The sequence below is a fragment of the Globicephala melas genome, chromosome 7 (assembly GCF_963455315.2).
Source record: "Globicephala melas chromosome 7, mGloMel1.2, whole genome shotgun sequence".
Classification (NCBI taxonomy): Eukaryota; Metazoa; Chordata; class Mammalia; order Artiodactyla; family Delphinidae; genus Globicephala; species Globicephala melas.
In genome coordinates, this window is record NC_083320.1 from 80,915,376 (window position 1) to 80,932,791 (window position 17,416).

At 43.9% G+C, this 17,416-nt stretch overlaps 1 protein-coding gene across 1 annotated transcript in view; it reads right to left on the reverse strand.

The window, feature by feature from the left end:
• Positions 1 to 17,416, reverse strand: part of KIF5C (kinesin family member 5C) — a 166,506-nt gene that overhangs the window by 73,781 nt on the left and 75,309 nt on the right. Inside the window, exons 5-10 of the mRNA XM_030852814.2 lie at positions 15,821 to 15,869; positions 15,498 to 15,553; positions 14,520 to 14,607; positions 9,816 to 9,940; positions 7,055 to 7,159; positions 6,536 to 6,684 (exon numbers count right to left, since the gene is read on the reverse strand). Coding sequence (XP_030708674.2) covers positions 6,536 to 6,684; positions 7,055 to 7,159; positions 9,816 to 9,940; positions 14,520 to 14,607; positions 15,498 to 15,553; positions 15,821 to 15,869 — 572 coding nt within the window. The remainder of the gene's footprint in view (positions 1 to 6,535; positions 6,685 to 7,054; positions 7,160 to 9,815; positions 9,941 to 14,519; positions 14,608 to 15,497; positions 15,554 to 15,820; positions 15,870 to 17,416) is intronic.

Here is a 17,416-nt window from a genome sequence, read left to right on the forward strand (position 1 = left end):
AGGGAGGGAGGGAGGGAGGGAGGGGGAGAGAGAGAGAGAGATATTATATATCTGATATCTTATATATCAGAGAGGATATCTATCTATCTATCTATCTATCTATTGAAATTGTCTCACTGGAAACTCAGGCAGAAATCGATGCTACAGTCTTGAGGCAGTTTCTTCTCCAGAAAACCTCAGTTTTTGCTCTTAACGTCTTCATCTGATTGGATGAGCCTCACCCCTATTATGGAGGATAATGTGCTTTACTTAAAGTCAACTAATGGTAGATGGTATCCACAAAAAAATTTCAGACCTAGGTTAGTGTTTGATTAAATAATTGGCTACTACAGCCTAGTCAAGTTAACACATAAAACCATCACACCTTCTAATCTGCTCTGGGTCCTAGTTCCCATATAAAACACCTAACCTTCTTCTGGACACATGACTGCCGCAAAGCACCTTTCCGTTTCCCGGTAAGGCCATTTCCCTGCCCATGAGTCGGGGATGTAGGGAAGGAGAAATTAAAAGCTTTAAATTTTGTCTTTTGAAAAATTTTAATCTCTGGAGAAACATTAAGAAATGACCAGCTTGGGTAAAGATTTGGCATCTGGTTAAACTAACTGTCATCCACAGCGTTTCCTCCTCCAAGAGCAAAAATTAACCCTATTGGTGTTTGGCAACAGGCCCTCCAACAGGGGGTGATTTGATTCTTTCTCCATCCTATGTCAAACCTGCAGCCAAGCATCTCCCTTGGCCAAAGTGCTTGCTCTCGTCCCGCAGGGAACTTGTTATGCTCTGGGGACATGCATTTTGCACACACACCACCCAGGCTCTGCCTAATCCAGCTGCCGTTAAACTGAGCATGAAATGGCACAAGTTTTTTTCAAAAAGTGCATATCGGAAAAAGAATATTACTTTTCCTAAACTATCCATTCCCCTTTCACATTTAACATATAAATAAAGCCTGTGAATTATTCATGCTGGATCAATCAAACTCTTGGTGTCAACAATGTGCTGATTCAGGCTTTTTCTAAACTGATTGGTCTGCCCCCTGGGGACTCACTTTTCCCTCATTACCATCACAAATCAAGGTACATTAAATAGGCTTCCATGACTGGGTGATTTGATAATTGTTAACTGGGTGATTTCCACACTTCTAAAACTTAAAAATAACCTTTTTGAATAGTGCTATAAAAGTACTTTGGGGACTTCCCTGGTGGTGCAGTGGTTAAGAATCCGCCTGCCGATGCAGGGGATACAGGTTCAAGCCCTGATCCGGGAAGATCCCACATGCCGCGGAGCAACTAATCCCGTGCACCACGACTACTGAGCCTGTGCTCTACAGCCCGTGAGACACAACCACTGAGCCCGTGTGCCACAACTACTGAAGCCCACGTGCCTAGATCCCGTGCTCCGCAACAAGAGACACCACTATAATGAGAAGCCCGCAGACCACAACTAGAGAAAGCTGAGTGCAGCGATGAAGACCCAATGCTGCAATTAAATAAATAAATAAATTTATTTATTAAGATTAAAAAAAAAAAGAACGCATTACCTTTCCTCCAAAGGTTTTAGTATGCCTGACAGCACTTCATTTAAAAAAAAAAAGGGGGGGGGGCTTCCCTGGTGGCGCAGTGGTTGAGAATCTGCCTGCCAATGCAGGGGACACGGGTTCGAGCCCTGGTCTGGGAAGATCCCACATGCCGCGGAGCAACTGGGCCCGTGAGCCACAACTACTGAGCCTGCGCATCTGGAGCCTGTGCTCCGCAACAAGAGAGGCCGCAATAGTGAGAGGCCCGCGCACTGCGATGAAGAGTGGACCCCCTTGCCGCAACTAGAGAAAGCCCTCGCACAGAAACGAAGACCCAACACAGCTAAAAATAAATAAATAAATGGATTTTTTTTAAAAAAAAGGACTTTGGAAGACTAATTAAAGACTAAGAAATGAAACTCTGGGAGCCAGATGAAAAAGAAAAATTGGTGAAAGTGCTCTAATTTGAGTCCCCATCCCTTAAAGCAGGAAGTGTTCAGCTTCCTGACAGAGGACGGTTTTTGACTCTCTGCTGCCCTCAGGCACCTGTATACTCTGTCATGTTTCTACTGTATCAAAGGACCTACTACTGTTTTATTCAGAACATCGATACAGTATAGCCTAGCAACAAACATGGACTTTCTTTGTGTCCTTGAAAGAACCACGTGGCAAGAACTAAGGAACTTCATGCTGCCCTTAGGTTTGGCCACCCCTGCAACAAGAATATCATGAACACTCGTTATACTGAATTTGGGAGATGCCCGGCAGTCTTTTCTGAGTTCATAGTGCTTAATCTCATTAGCTATCAGATACCACGTCTAATCTGATGTTCAGACTCATGTCTGCGTGTAATTGGGTTCAATGTGTGTAGTTAACAATAAAGCGGGTACTGGCCCCACAGAGAAGTTAGATGTCTTTGAAGAATCCATTAACTAACTCGAAGATGGAGGAAAGGGAACAAAATTTCACACATTTCTAATTAAGGGCAGGAAAACAAACCAGATCGAAACCCAACCAAATTTCTGGACATAATGGTGTCATAGTTCAGCAACCGCTCTAATGTTCTAGGGATTCCTACATAATAAGCATTAGGTTCATCTGTTCATTCATTTTGATAACATTTGTCTGCTGACCACCTACGGTGTCCTAGTTGTCCTAGGTGCTTGTTGGGACAACAGAGGCTGGTAATAAACTAGTCCTTGTCTTCATGGAGCCTAGTATCCAGATGACTCTGACTAAAGATTATAGACCAACCTATTTCATTTGAAAATATAATTGACATACTATTTATTTCCTGGAATCCTAAATTATCAGCAGGATTTCTTTTTTTTTTTAACATGCATACTAAGGGTCTTTTTATTTTTATATTTTTTAGCATCTTTATTGGAGCATAATTGCTTTACAATGTTGTATTAGTTTCTGCTGTATAACAAAGTGAATCAGCTATATGTATACATATATCCCCATATCCACTCCCTCTTGCGTCTCCCTCCCACCCTCCCTATCCCACCCCTCTAGGTGGTCACAAAGCACCGAACTGATCTCCCTGTGCTATGCGGCTGCTTCCCACTAGCTATCTATTTTACATTTGGTAGTGTATACATGTCAATGCTACTCTCTCACTTCGTCCCAGCTTACCCTTCCCCCTCCCTGTGTCCTCAAGTCCATTCTCTACATCTGCGTCTTTACTCCTGTGCTGCCCCTAGGTTCATCAGTACCTTTTCTCTTTTTTCTTAGATTACATATATCTATATATAGATTCCATAAATACGGTATTTATTTTTCTCTTTCTGACTTACTTCAGTCTGTATGACAGTCTCTAGGTCCATCCACCTCACTACAAATAACTCAGTTTCGTTTCTTTTATTGTATATATGTGCCACATCTTTTTTCTTTCTTTTTTTTTTTGTTGTGGTACGCGGGCCTCTCACTGCTGTGGCCTCTCCCGTTGTGGAGCACAGGCTCCGGACGTGCAGGCTCAGCGGCCATGGCTCACGGACCTAGCCACTCCGCGGCATGTGGGGTCTTCCCGGACCGGGGCACGAACCCGTGTCCCCTGCATCAGCAGGCGGACTCTCAACCGCTGCGCCACTAGGGAAGCCCTGTGCCACATCTTTTTGATCCATTCATCTGTCGATGGACCCTTAGGTTGCTTCCATGTCCTGCCTATTGTAAATAGAGCTGCAGTGAACATTGTGGTACACGTCTCTTTTTGAATTATGGTTTTCTCAGGGTATATGCCCAGTAGTGGGATTGCTGGGTTGTATGGTAGTTCTATTTTTAGTTTTTTAAGGAATCTGTTCTCCATAGTGGCTGTATCAGTTTACATTCCCACCAACAGTGCAAAAGGGTTCCCTTTCTCCACACCCTCTCTAGCATTTATTGTTTGTAGATTTTTTGATGATGGCCATTCTGACCGGTGTGAGGTGATACCTCACTGTACTTTTGATTTGCATTTCTCTAATGATTAGTGATGTTGAGCATCCTTTCATGTGTTTATTGGCCATCTGTGTATCTTCTTTGGAGAAATGTCTATTTAAGTCTTCTTCAGCAGGATTTCTTTAATCATTCATTCCAGAACTTTAATTCTACTCCTACTTCATTCAGTCCTGATACTTATATTACACCCATATCCTTGTACATTATGTCACGTTCAGTCCAGTCCCATACATGACCATGACTTTCCCAAGCCTGTTGAAAGATGGAGGAAAGGGGGGACTTGCAATCACTGGACACCTTATTCTGTGCCAGCCCTTGTGCTACGTAAAAACTGAAGCAACTCATTTAATCCTCCCAATAATTATCAGAAGTAGGTGTTATTATATTTCTTCATATAGGCAAGGAGATTCAGGCTCCAAGAGAAGGAAATGAGAGAAAAAAATGGGTGAGAAGCAGAGCTTAGCTTCAAAGCTGGAGTAACTGACCCCAGAGGGCTGTGCTCATCAAGGTCCCTGATCAAGCAGCCCACATGGAAGAGGCTGTGGGTCAAATGATATGGTCTCGGTCCTATAACATCCCGCACATTTAGTTATTTACTGGCTGTGTGGTCTCAGGGGCAGGATGGCTTGGAGCCAAAGCCTCAATTTCATCCTCTGCACAAAGGGGAGAGATGCCTACCTGACAGAATTTCTATGAGGATTTTGACATGCCTGGCACACACTAGTTCCTTTAAAAAAGTGCTAGTGGGTTTCCCTGGTGGCGCAGTGGTTGAGGGTCCGCCTGCAGATGCAGGGGACACGGGTTCGTGCCCCGGTCCGGGAAGATCCCACATGCCGCGGAGCAGCTGGGCCTGTGAGCCATGGCCGCCGAGCCTGCGCATCCGGAGCCTGTGATCCGCAACGGGAGAGGCCACAGCAGTGAGAGGCCCGCGTACCGCAAAAACAAGAAACGAACAGAAAAAGAAACCAGGAGAGATGGGGCAGGCAGGATGATCCCCACAGTCCTCTACGTTTCCCATAAACAGATACAGGTTTATAGGTATTCTGTGACCCTTAAGAAAAAGTAGGTGTTATCCTACTGCAATCCATTGACCTAAGCATTGTGCTAATCAAGGAAGTGATCTGAGAGGAAGTAAAGGACCCAAATCCAATTTAAAAGATATATTAGTTCTACAACCATTCTGTGTAATTATTATTTATTTAGACATCCCACAGGTGCCATGACTGGGTAATTCTATGTTCTGTTGAGGGTTCAGGAAATGAGTGGGGTTTAATGCAGTTTAAACAAGCCGTAACAATCTCCCATTCAGAATGCCGACCACCATCTGGCCTTTCGCTAGGCATCCTAAACGATTTCTCAGGCATAACCACACAACACACTCCCAGGAGGAAGGCGGAGGGAGTGCTCCGTGCATAAGGCAGCTGGAGCCCACAGAGAACTGGTAACTTGTCTAAAGATCACACAATTGTTTGAAGGGAATGACAGCAGTAGAATCCACAACTCCCAACCTCAGGTTCAGGCTCAGCCCATTGAGCATGGAAGATGCTCAGATGGTCCCAAGCCACAGCACCCCAGCACTCTGGGAACTAGCACCTGAGGCAGCCCTGCAGGGAGGATGGGGCTCAACACCTGGAACTGACAGACCATGACTGAAGATCAAGAAAGGAAGGAATGAACTAATCCATACCCATGAATGTTGTTGTAGGATTACTTTTTTTTTTTTTTTTTGCGTTATGCGGGCCTCTCACCGCTGTGGCCTCTCCTGTTGCAGAGTACAGGCTCCGGACGCGCGGCTCAGCGGCCATTGCTCACGGGCCCAGCCGCTCCACGGCATGTGGGATCTTCCCAGACCGGGGCCGAACCCGTGTCCCCGGCATCAGCAGGCGGACTCTCAACCACTGCGCCACCAGGGAAGCCCTGTTGTAGGATTACTGACTGTCCTTGCTGCCTACCTCGTAAAATTCTCAGACATCTAGGAAATCTCCTTCGGACATTTTTGAAGGTGAGAAGAGGGTGGCCACCCTCCCCTTTCCTCAGCATACATGCTGCATCTCCTACCCCCAGGGTAAGTATCAGTATTTCTTCTCCCCACCCTTTTATATTTATGCAACTACTCTACAATCACCTAAGTTTCAGTTATTCTATCAAGCAAATTTGCAATGGATCCCAAATATGGAAGTACTTACTGGTAGTAGTGGTACCACTAATCATACTACCAAGACTGGCAGTTACCAGTCGAGTTATATACCCTTGAAATTCTGTGAACCTGAGAGACTTAACTGCATGACGAACAAAAGTAACACTCCACGGAATAACCAACAATCACATCTATAATAAGTTTGAGTTGTTTTTTTCAACATCATACCTTTGATAGGCATATTCCTACCCATTATTTTAAAACATACTTGTTCCTTTGGCCTCAATCAATGATGTCTCAAGTTTACAGGTCACCTGCTAGATGCAATTTACTAAACAGCCTGCTTGCTTCCCTACTCTGTTCCCTCTCTGACCCTAGCCCCTCGCTGCTCACTCCTGACACCTAAGACCCAGCTCAGAGCATAGGTTACGAGAGGCCACGCCCACCTTTGTCCAAACATTAGCGTTGACTTGGTCTCAGCTTCATTGAACACCGAGGGAGAACAGCAAATAACGATGGTGGTTCTACAGTTCCCGCCCAGAGAGTCCTGAAGAATCCGAGTCATCTTGCTGTCCCGGTATGGCACGTGTGTTTTCTATTTAGGAAAAGAAAACATAGTGGCTGTTACAGCCCATTCAAAGAGAAAATACAGAGGCAAGCCAGTGAGTGATGGGAGCTGGGCTTAGAAACATGTGAAATAAAAACCTGTTGCCTGGTCTTTGGATTTTGCCAAAGTTTAGAATGCCCATTCTGGGACCACCCGGGTCATATGAAATTAGCATCACCATTCACACATTTTAATGGGTTAGATTTCCCAGCAAGCAGGGCATCCACAGCCAGGATTCCCCCTGTCCCTTTCTGAACAAAAACAAATGAATCTCTGGGGTGTGTGGCAAAGAGAGTACACGAACTCAAAAGGTGACTTCTCATAATATCATTGAATAGATGGGGACAGGATCACTTACTGTCCCTTCTGCCAAGGCAGAGATCACGTTTCCAAGAGCAGACAAAGACTTATTGATATTTTTAGCTTCGTCGAGAACAGCTCCCTCGGCACCAGTTTTGCTGACCTACCAGAGAGAAGAGAAAACAGTGAGCTGCACAGGACAGCAAAAGCACAGAGGAGAAAATTCCAATTCACAGGACGGCAAGCGGGGAGGAAGGGACTGACGTGAATCCTCCTGGAATGCAGGGGAAAATAAAGGTAAGTAAGAATCATGGTGATAAAACCTTCCCTTGCACCTGAGGCTGGGTATCTCTTCTCTCTTATTGTCATTTTCCTCTCAACTAGGTTTTACGGGGAACACCTGAGATGCCTCAAGTGTAGAGCTGCGGATGCTTCCCAGGGGACATTTGTCCAGGGACACCAGGCTCCAAAAGTGCTGTCGCTACAGAAAGGCTGGGGTCCTGCGAGACTGAACCACAGTCTACATGCCCAGGAAGCATTAAGAGAAAACACGGTCCCAGCCACAATGAATGCACTATTGGGAAAGCGTAGATTACAAGCTCCAACTTCAAGCAAAGGACAAGAAGTGGTAGGGATGGTTATCCGGACTCTCTGCTCCTTCCCTACTTATTCCCATAGCAAGAAAAAAAAAGGAACAATCATCCAAAAGGAAAAATACTCGACAAGACATGTAAGGCAAGAAAATGTACATTACATAGTGAATTTGTCTTTTTTCCTCTGCAGTTAGAGGGACCATGCACCATTCCTCCTCGGCTGTGTTATTACTGGTAATTTCCTATTTACAGCATTTGCTCTAGGTAGAAAGCAGTTCACAGATGCTAGAAAAAAGGGAACTCAACATGATTCATAGCTCTGCTGACTGGACAAACGACACGGCGGGGAGCGGCTGCGCTCTGAAGAAAGAAAGAAAAGCAGGGAAATGATTTTAAACTGTGCGAAGATGGATTTCAATTCTGTATAAAGGAGAAACTCCCAACGATAGAGATGAATGCATGTCCAAGGGGAGATTTTTTCCCAAAGAAAAATTCAAAGATTTCTCTGGAAATCATGTGTGGGTCCCCTGCTTACAGATGAAGAAATCACAGAGCTGCTGTGTCGCAAGTATTAATAGTAATAGTCTATTCACAAGGTGTTGTTTAAGGTGCTTTCACACTTGAGCATCTTAGCTCCACGAAATATGCGAGACAAGTACAATCACCTTCCTTTCACAGACAAGAAAATTTTGAGCTCCAGGGATGTCAAATTGCCCACCCAAGGGAAGAACACCATTTAAGAAAGACAGGACTAAGACCCAGAGCTCTGTTCTACTAGATCACACTGCTACATTCATGCAGACACATCTAGAGCAAGCAAAACAGATGTTAGCACAGGAAATGACGTGCAGGACCACAACTTTAAAATGCCTCATAAATATCATAAGTAATAACCACTGACACTGTGCAGGCCTCCACTCTCAACTGCCTGCATTAAGCACTTTTCAGCTGCGTTTAGGCCTTACGTACTCATCTCTGTGCTCTAAAGGGAAAGGGGGCAAGCTTGGGAAGAGGGAAGGGGTCACTGGGAGCTTTGTCTGGACCCATACAACAGGTGCGGCAGCAAAGCAGATGCTAGTTGCTAATGGCCGGTCTGGAAGTGAGCAATGCTGCTCTCTACTCCCGTTCTGGTGGGCATCTGTTTAAAGTTACAAGCCTGGACCAGTTCGATTTTCGACTGCCAACTAGGAGGATACGTGTGATCTGCTCAAGGCTGAACAAACGCGGACAGGAGGACAATCCAAGTAGCCATTACTCACACGGATGTTAGTGGCCATAACTTGGCGTCCAGCAACTCAGTGGTGGGAGCAGTAAGTGGGGATCAATGACACAGTCTGGGAGACTGACTGACAGGAGACTGACTGACAGTCTGGGAGACTGTCCCCTAATGGGGACAGTTAGCACGACATCAGAGATGAGGGAGGCCACATGGTACTGTGCAGAGAGACTTGCTCTGTGATGCTGTCCGAGGTGGGCAGTGCCCCCAGCCGGGGTGTGGCAGCAGGAGCCTCCGGTGGTGCTACGGAAGTGAGGCTGGGAGGGCAGAGGGGAGTTTCTGGGAAGCCTATTCGGTCTGGAGTATGGCCTCAGCCAGTGCCTGGGAGAGCATGGAAAGGGTACAGATGCCAAAAGAAAATCCTCACAAAATCAGAGAAGGGTCAGGGCTTGTGGCTAAAACACTGGCTCCAGACCCCGTAGACTGAAGGGAGTGAGGCTGCCCACACAGAACACGGTCAGTTCATGCCTCCTGCAGAGAGAAGCCGGGAAGGCAGGGAGAGCCCCACTTTCCAGATCTTCTATCAGCAAACAAACCTGCAGAGGCAGGCCTGCCACATTCCAGCGTCAAAGCCCCTTCCTGGCCTATTTGAATCTGTTAAAACACAGAGATCTTTCCTGTTCTCAGAAGTTCACGTCCCTCCACCATTTGTGCCGCTGCCTTTGCCAGGCTAAGTTCACACCAACACTCGCCTCATGTCATCATCAGGGTCTATTAGGCATAAATCAGGTTGGCATTCAAAACACCTCCTGTGACATGAATAGGGGACTTCAGGACCAGAAAAGAAAGAGCAGAGAAATGAAGGTTAAATTTAATAACATCTTAGCACAACATCAGAAACTTTAAAAGCTCTTTAAAACCAGGGAATAGAAAGACATACAAATTATCCCATTGCACACTGAAGCCAATAACGGGGAAACTGTGGATAATACAAATAAAGAACCAATTACCTTTTCGCTCCCAGCCAAATCAACTAGATAAAGCTTCCCACTGAGTTTTTTTTCAGTCTCTACATTCTCTTGTTTAATATTAATCAGGAAGATACTGTGACTTCTAGAGCTGTGTTCATTCATGTCTGAAAAGGAAAACAGTTTACTGCTCTACAAAGAACATATAAATTTAGGTAGCAAGCATCTCAATAAAAAACACAACAAATCATGCCTAATAGCTCCGTTTTTTGTAAGTCCACTCAATTTAAAAAATCACCTGAGACCATTTCTCCTGCAAAACAACGCCCACTCTAGAAATGAAAGATTTAAAATATTTTCACGTGGCAAAGAAATTAATCTAAAAATCGTGGTCAGTGGTTTAAGAAAACAGAGTCTTGAGCTCTGCCTAAAGCTGCCATCCTCCAACACCCCAATCCAGCCTACCTCTCTCCTTGAAGAGCTCAAGTCTTCCTCCCCTGCCTCATTTTAAGTCCCTCAGCCTTTATCATTCTGATGTATTCCATCTTCTTCATGTGTGTAAGCCTTGCCTTATCAGTGATATCATAAGCTTTCTTAAGGAAGAATTATGACTTTCTTAAGGAAGGATCAAGACATACATTTCTTCTATAACCCATGCTAGGCATATAGAAGGTCTCAAAGATGAAATATGCTTCATTAGGACCAAGTACCAAAAATAAAAATCTTCTTGGACCCCCGTCTTTGCTCACCAGGCAGGCAGAGACCCCAGTGACTGTTTTACTCAACCCCACTAGCAATTATTTCTCAAAACTATCTAACCAGATTATGTGGGAAAAAACCCTAAAAGATTCCACAAAAATGTTAGAACTAGTGAATTTGGCAAAGTTGCAGGATACAAATGCAATACATAAAAATCAGTTGCATTGGGCTTCCCTGGTGGCGCAGTGGTTGAGAGTCCGCCTGCCGATGCAGGGGACACGGGTTTGTGCCCTGGTCCGGGAAGATCCCGCATGCCGCGGAGCGGCTGGGCCCGTGAGCCATGGCTGCTGAGCCTGCGCGTCCGGAGCCTGTGCTCCGCAACGGGAGAGGGCACAACAGTGAGAGGCCCGTGTACCGCAAAAAAAGAAAAAAAAAAATCAGTTCCATTATATATAATAATGAACAATCCAAAAAGGAAATTAAGAAAACAATTCCATTTAAAATTAGAACAAAAAGAATAAGATACTTAGGAATAAACTTAACCAAGGAAGTGAGAGGCATACACTGAAAACTATAAAATATTGCTAAAAGAAATTAAAGAATACACAAATAAATGGAAAGATAATCCTTGTTCTTGGAAAGACTTAATATTATTAAGATGTCCATACTACCAACAGATTCAATGCCATCTCTATCAAAATCACAATGATGTTTTTTGCAGAAATAGAAAAGTCCATCTTAAAATTCAGATGAATCTCAAAGGTCCCTGAATAGCCAAAACAATCCTTAAAAAGAGTAGAGTTTAAGGTCTCACACTTGCTGATTTCAAAACTTACTACAAAGCTATGGTAATCAAAACAGTGTGGTATTGTCATAAAGGTAGACATATAGACCAATGAAATAGACAGCCTACAAATAAACCCTCACATAATATGGTCAAATAATTTTCAACACGAGTGTCAAGAGTGACCATTCAATGGGGAAAGCACAGTCTCTTCACCAAATTGAAAACTGGATATCCACGTGCAAAAACGAAGTTGGACTCTTCCTTTAAGTCATATACAAAAGTTAACTCAAAAAGGACCAAAGACCTAAATGTAAAAACTAAAACTATAATACCTTAGAAGAAAACATAGGGGAAAAGGTTCATGACACGAGATTTGGCAACGATTTCTTGGATATGACACCAAAAAAACACAAGCAACAACAGCAACAAAAAAGATAAATTTAACTTCATCAAAATTAAAAACTTTTGGGCTTCCCTGATGGCACAGTGGTTGAGAGTCCGCCTGCCGATGCAGGGGACATGGGTTCGTGCTCCGGTCCAGGAGGATCCCACATGCCGCAGAGCGGCTGGGCCCGTGAGCCATGGCCGCTGAGCCTGTGCGTCCGAAGCCTGTGCTCCACAAGGGGAGAGGCCACAACAGTGAGAGGCCTGCGTACCGCAAAAAAAATAAATTAATTAAAAAAAAATAAAAACTTTTGTGTGTGAAAGGACACTATCAACAGTGAAAAGGTAACCCACAGAATAGAAAATATTTGTACATCATATATCAGATAAGGGATTGAGATCCAGAATATATAAAGAACTCCTACAAATAAACAACAGTAAAAAGTCAAACAACCCAATTTAAAAAAAATGGGCCAAGGATTTGAATAGCACTTCTACAAAGAAGATGCACAAACGGCCAATAAGCATATGAAAAAATGTTAAACATCACTAATCCTTAGGGAAATGCAAATCAAAATCTCAATGAGATAGCACTTCACACCCATTAGGATGATGATTAAAAAGAAAAAAAAAACCCCAGAAAATAAGAAGTGTTGGCAAGGATATGGAGATATTAAAACTCTTGCACACTGTTGGTGGGAATATAAAATGGTGCACCTGCTATAGAAAACAGTATGGCTGTTCCTTAAAAAATTAAAAGGAGAATTACCGTATGATCCAGCAATTCTACTTCTGGGTATTTACCCAAAAGAACTGAAAGCAAGAACTTGAACAGATATTTATAAATACTTCCATGTTCATAGCAACATCACTCACAATAGCCAAAAGGTAGAAGCAACACAATGTCTATCTGTGGATGAATGGAAAACAAAATGTGGTCTATGCATACAATGGAATGCTATTCAGCCTTAAAAAGGAAGGAAATTCTGACACATGCTACATGGATGAATCTTGAGGACATTATGCTGAGTGAAACATGCACGTCACAAAAGGACTTATTTCATTCCACTTATATGAAGTACCTAGAGTTGGCAAATTCACTGAGACAGGAAGTAGGGTGGTGGTTACCAGGAGTTGGGAGGAGGGAGTATGGAGGGTTATTATTCAATGGATATGGAGTTTCACTTTGGGATAATTAAAAATTCTGGGAAAAAAATTCTGGAAATAGGAAGTGGTGATGGTTGTAAATATTGTGAATGTACTTAATGCCACTAAATTGTACACTTAAAAGTGGTTAAAATGGTAAATTTTATGTTATGCATAATGTAACAAAATAAAAAAAACAACAACTTACCAGAATGATAAGAAAAATAGTAATGTTCTGGACCAACAGTTCTGAACCAGGGGGCCAAGAAGGACTGTCAGGTATGTCATGAATAATTCATAACTAACAATAACTTAAGAAACAGTGAAAAACTTCTTTACAAATGAGAGATGCTATTAGTATAAGAGTATCAGTCTTACATTCTTTCCTATATGCGTATAAGCAGAAGAGAAAGAAGTAGAGCTTAACCTACACTGTATACAGGTCTAGGCTCACCTATGAAACTTGCCATGTATAGGAATATCATCTGATACATTTGTGGGGGTAGGGAAACAGTTGAGAATTACAGTTCTGGATCAAAGGATCATAGCACCAGTCAACCAAGCACAGCTTGAATCTCTTCTACACAATGCGGGTAACTCACTACCTCTCCAGGTAGGCTTTACTTGGGGCAGCATTAAGGACTAGAGTTCTTCTTGTGATAGGTTAAAATCTGCCTCCATGTAGCTTCAACAATTCTGGGTGGTCTACTCATTCAGATCAAACAAAGCAAGCTGACTCTCTTTCTTAATGTCAGCACCTTGAAGATATTATGAAGAATATGTTAAGAAACACTGCATTGCCCATATGCCCTCCCCAGATATTTTTCTCTCTTCAAAGCTAGAAATCCTTCAGGGACTTCCCTGGTGGTCCAGTGGCTAAGACTCCGTGCTCCCATTGCAGGGGGCCTGGGTTCGATCCCTGGTCAGGGAACTAGATCCTGAGTGCCGCAACTGAGAGCCTGCATGCCGCAACTAAAAGATCTCACCTGCCACAACTAAGACCCGGCACAGCCAAATAAATAAATATTTTTTAAAAAAAGTTAGAAATCCTTCATTCTTTCAAGTCCTCTTCACATGAACTCACTCTCATCTGTGCACATCTCATCTGAATAAGACAGACAGCCCCCATCTTTTCATGGAAACTCTGCTGCTCTAACCACCACCTGACCTGCTTCCCTGAGACAGGCCGAGGAAGGCATCGCAAGGTAAACCAGCTGACCTGACTATGTTTGTTACCAACAAGGCATCACAAAGTTTACAGTCAAGCTCCCGTTCCTCCATGTCTTTCTTTTCCTTGTTTACAAAGTGCAGAAATCTAACACGGTTTCTTTCCATGCGTGTGACTGGCCTATAGAATCTGTTGGTTTGGATGTTTTTAAACAATAACATAGTTAAAATAAATGAACTTAGAAGCTTACTTTCTTCCCCCTTTAGTTGGTTGGTTGGTTGTTTAGCCCAGTTTTCAGGCTTAGGCTGTTACCAGGGCCCAGTCAGTGAGTGTCACCCGACATTTCCAACAGGCCCCTGGACAGCAGGAGGCGCTGTTTCCCAGGACCTGCCCAGGCCTGCTGGTATTGCTTACAACCCTGTGTTCTGAGTGCCTGTCACGGCTTTACAACCGCCTTCCCCTGCATTATTCCACTTGGACCTCATTACCCCCACCCAACCTGGTTGGTAGGCAGACATTTGTGTCCTAAGTTAGAGGGGAGGGAACACCACCCCAGGCTTACTCGTTACAGCCACGTGGCGGTTTGCTTTGCCTTCATCTATCACGTCCATGACCTCCTCGGGGCTTGACACAAACCGCTCGGTGCACCCCTGCAAGACAGCCAGATCAGGTTGGTCATGGAAAAACTGAAAAGCAACATGACTTTGAAACAGCTAAACATTTTCCCACTTCTCTTCTAGAGCTGCCAATCCAGAGAAAGGCTGCACTGTCGACCCAACAACTTTTCCTCCTCGCCTAGGGCTTGCAAGTGTACATTAAAAAGAAGTCTGGGGCTTCCCTGGTGGCGCAGTGTTTGAGAGTCTGCCTGCCGATGCAGGGGACACGCGTTCGTGCCCCGGTCCGGGAAGATCCCACATGCCGCGGAGCGGCTGGGCCCGTGAGCCATGGCCGCTGAGCCTGCACGTCCGGAGCCTGTGCTCCGCAACGGGAGAGGCCACAACAGTGAGAGGCCCACGTACCGCAAAAAAAAAAAAAGTCCGAGCAAACGCTAGGAAACCCAGAAGTAAACCACAAAATAAATGCCAGACTTTAGGTACATATCCATAATCATCAGCAGTGGAGACAGAAAATAAAGAAGGAAACCAATGACGGAAAAAGAAATGGATGAAATCTTGCTTTGCCTTTCAATCTAGCCACCAACTTTAATTAGATACTGAAGTTGTAGACATAGTGCTATGACAGGTTTCTCCTAAGTGCAAAGTATGAACAACCGTACTCAATACCAAAGCCTCTTTAAAGGTGAATAATGTTCAGTTCTCCAGTTCTTACCTCATGTGATTTGACATCTGTGATAAACTTACATAGAAACAACTGAAGAAATTAAAAGTCAGTTTTTTTAACCAGATGAATATTAAATATAAGGAACATGATTAAATATCTATATGCAGTTTATAAGGTAATATTCTGGGCATCTTATGTAATAATTATGACAGTGACTGGAGGGAAATCAATTGCATCATCAATCAAGTTTTCCTCATACCTTTACGTACGGGACTCTGTTTTTATCTTCATGAACAGCCAAGTTTGTCTTGGATACTACAGAGATGATAATGATGACATGCAAAGAAGAAAACAAAAGTTAAAGACCCTGTATTGGAGAAAAAATAGAAATTGTTACAGAAGACAGGTAAATCTAATCACTTTGCAATGACTCAAGTTAAAGCTTTGGCTGAGAATAAGCAGATAGCCTGAAGGCAACAGAACATCTCTATAAATTCCTTAAGCAGAAGTGCTGTACATCATGCCAACCTTTCTGGACTTCAGTTACAGAACAAATAAAAGACAAGAATTCGGGTTACTCACCATCGAGTAAGTCCCTGATTTTGTCCAGGTAGATTTCAAAATAGGAAACCTGATTAAAAACAAATTGATTTTGAAACAGAAATGCCACCCTGTATTTCAAAAACATCATTATTAGAACTCGTAAAAGCTTTTTGTTATGCCACGAAGAGTGAGAAGAGCTCTACAAAGTGAAGATTCAGAGTCTAGAGGGCGGAGCCCCAGCCCACTCCCCTGGCCTCCTATTTCCTGCTTGTCAGCTTGCTCTACAAGTCCCTGCTCAATGGGCCACTCTCCATCCCCACATCAGAGTTGCCTTCACTTCCAGTCAGGTGTTATTTACATCCTGTGCTAGACAGCCTTATAGGAGAACTCTACCTTTTCACCTTAGATGAGCACCAAGCAAACTTCTGGGTATGACAACAGCTAGAACAGAACATGTCCTTTGCAAGTAACTGTCAAAGATCAGTAGACCTCACCTCAGGCATGACATTAACAGCCGCTTCAGACCAGGGAGGGAGCATGTTCCAAACATTCACATGAAGAAGGTGGGGAGGGGGATAAGGGCAGTTTGCTTGGAACTACAGAACAGTAACAGGGAGAGAGCCGGTGATAGTGGACAGCTTTGGGGAGTCCAGGAAGGATCTGAACAAAATGCAATTTAATGAAACACAACTAGACTGTGAGAGGGAAAGGACGCCTTCCAATTAGTTATTCTCAAACTTCAGTCCCAGCACTGCCTATATCAGCATCTCCCATAGCGTCTGTTTAAATTGCCCTGAACCCTCCTGCAATCCTCCTGAATCAGAATCTCCAATAAGATTTAGGAATCGGCTTCTAAACTCCCCAGGTGATTCTTATCTTATCTCAGGCTGATATCTGAGAACAACTTTAACTGGATACGTGACCTTGGAGATTTAATGCACAAGTAACCAAGACCCTAGACCTCAATGTTCCCATCTGTCAAATGAAGCCATTCGACGTGATGATATCAAAATTCCCTCTAGGATTCTGTACTGTCTACACTTGCCTTCTGCAGACCAGATCAACTGTCCTCTCCTTCAAGTTCATGGATTTTTTTTTTTTTTTTGAAATCTAAACAGAGGATTGAGCCAAAAAGGTGTTTTAAAAGTTGAAAAGTAGTTGTAAAGTTGGGATGTAACTCTACCTGTGAAATCTCACCCCTACATCCCAGCTCTGGACCAGTCCTGCCTCGAGGCAGGGGAAAGTGAACACTCCCTAACCAGCACTAGTCCCAACCCAGCTCAGCCCTGGTTCATTATCTTTTGTCCGTGTCTCAGCCTGGAACCTCCTGATGCCTCGTTTCTCTGAGACCTGGGGTCCTGGCTTCAAACCCTGGAATCTGTAGCTGAGCGTCCTCTCCCTAACAACCTCTGACTGCTTGAATGTCTGTCAAACAGCCCTGTCACTGACCCTCTCTGTCATAGATACAACTACCTGACCTTTGAAAGACCTACTGCTCTGGAAACCTCTCCCTGTGGCTGGAATCCTAGGGTCTGCTTGGCCTCTAACCTTAGACATTTCTAACCCAGCCCTTCTGCAGCCCACTCAACCCTGGTTCCAACCCATTCTATGTATTTCAGAATTGTCTGGTCTTCA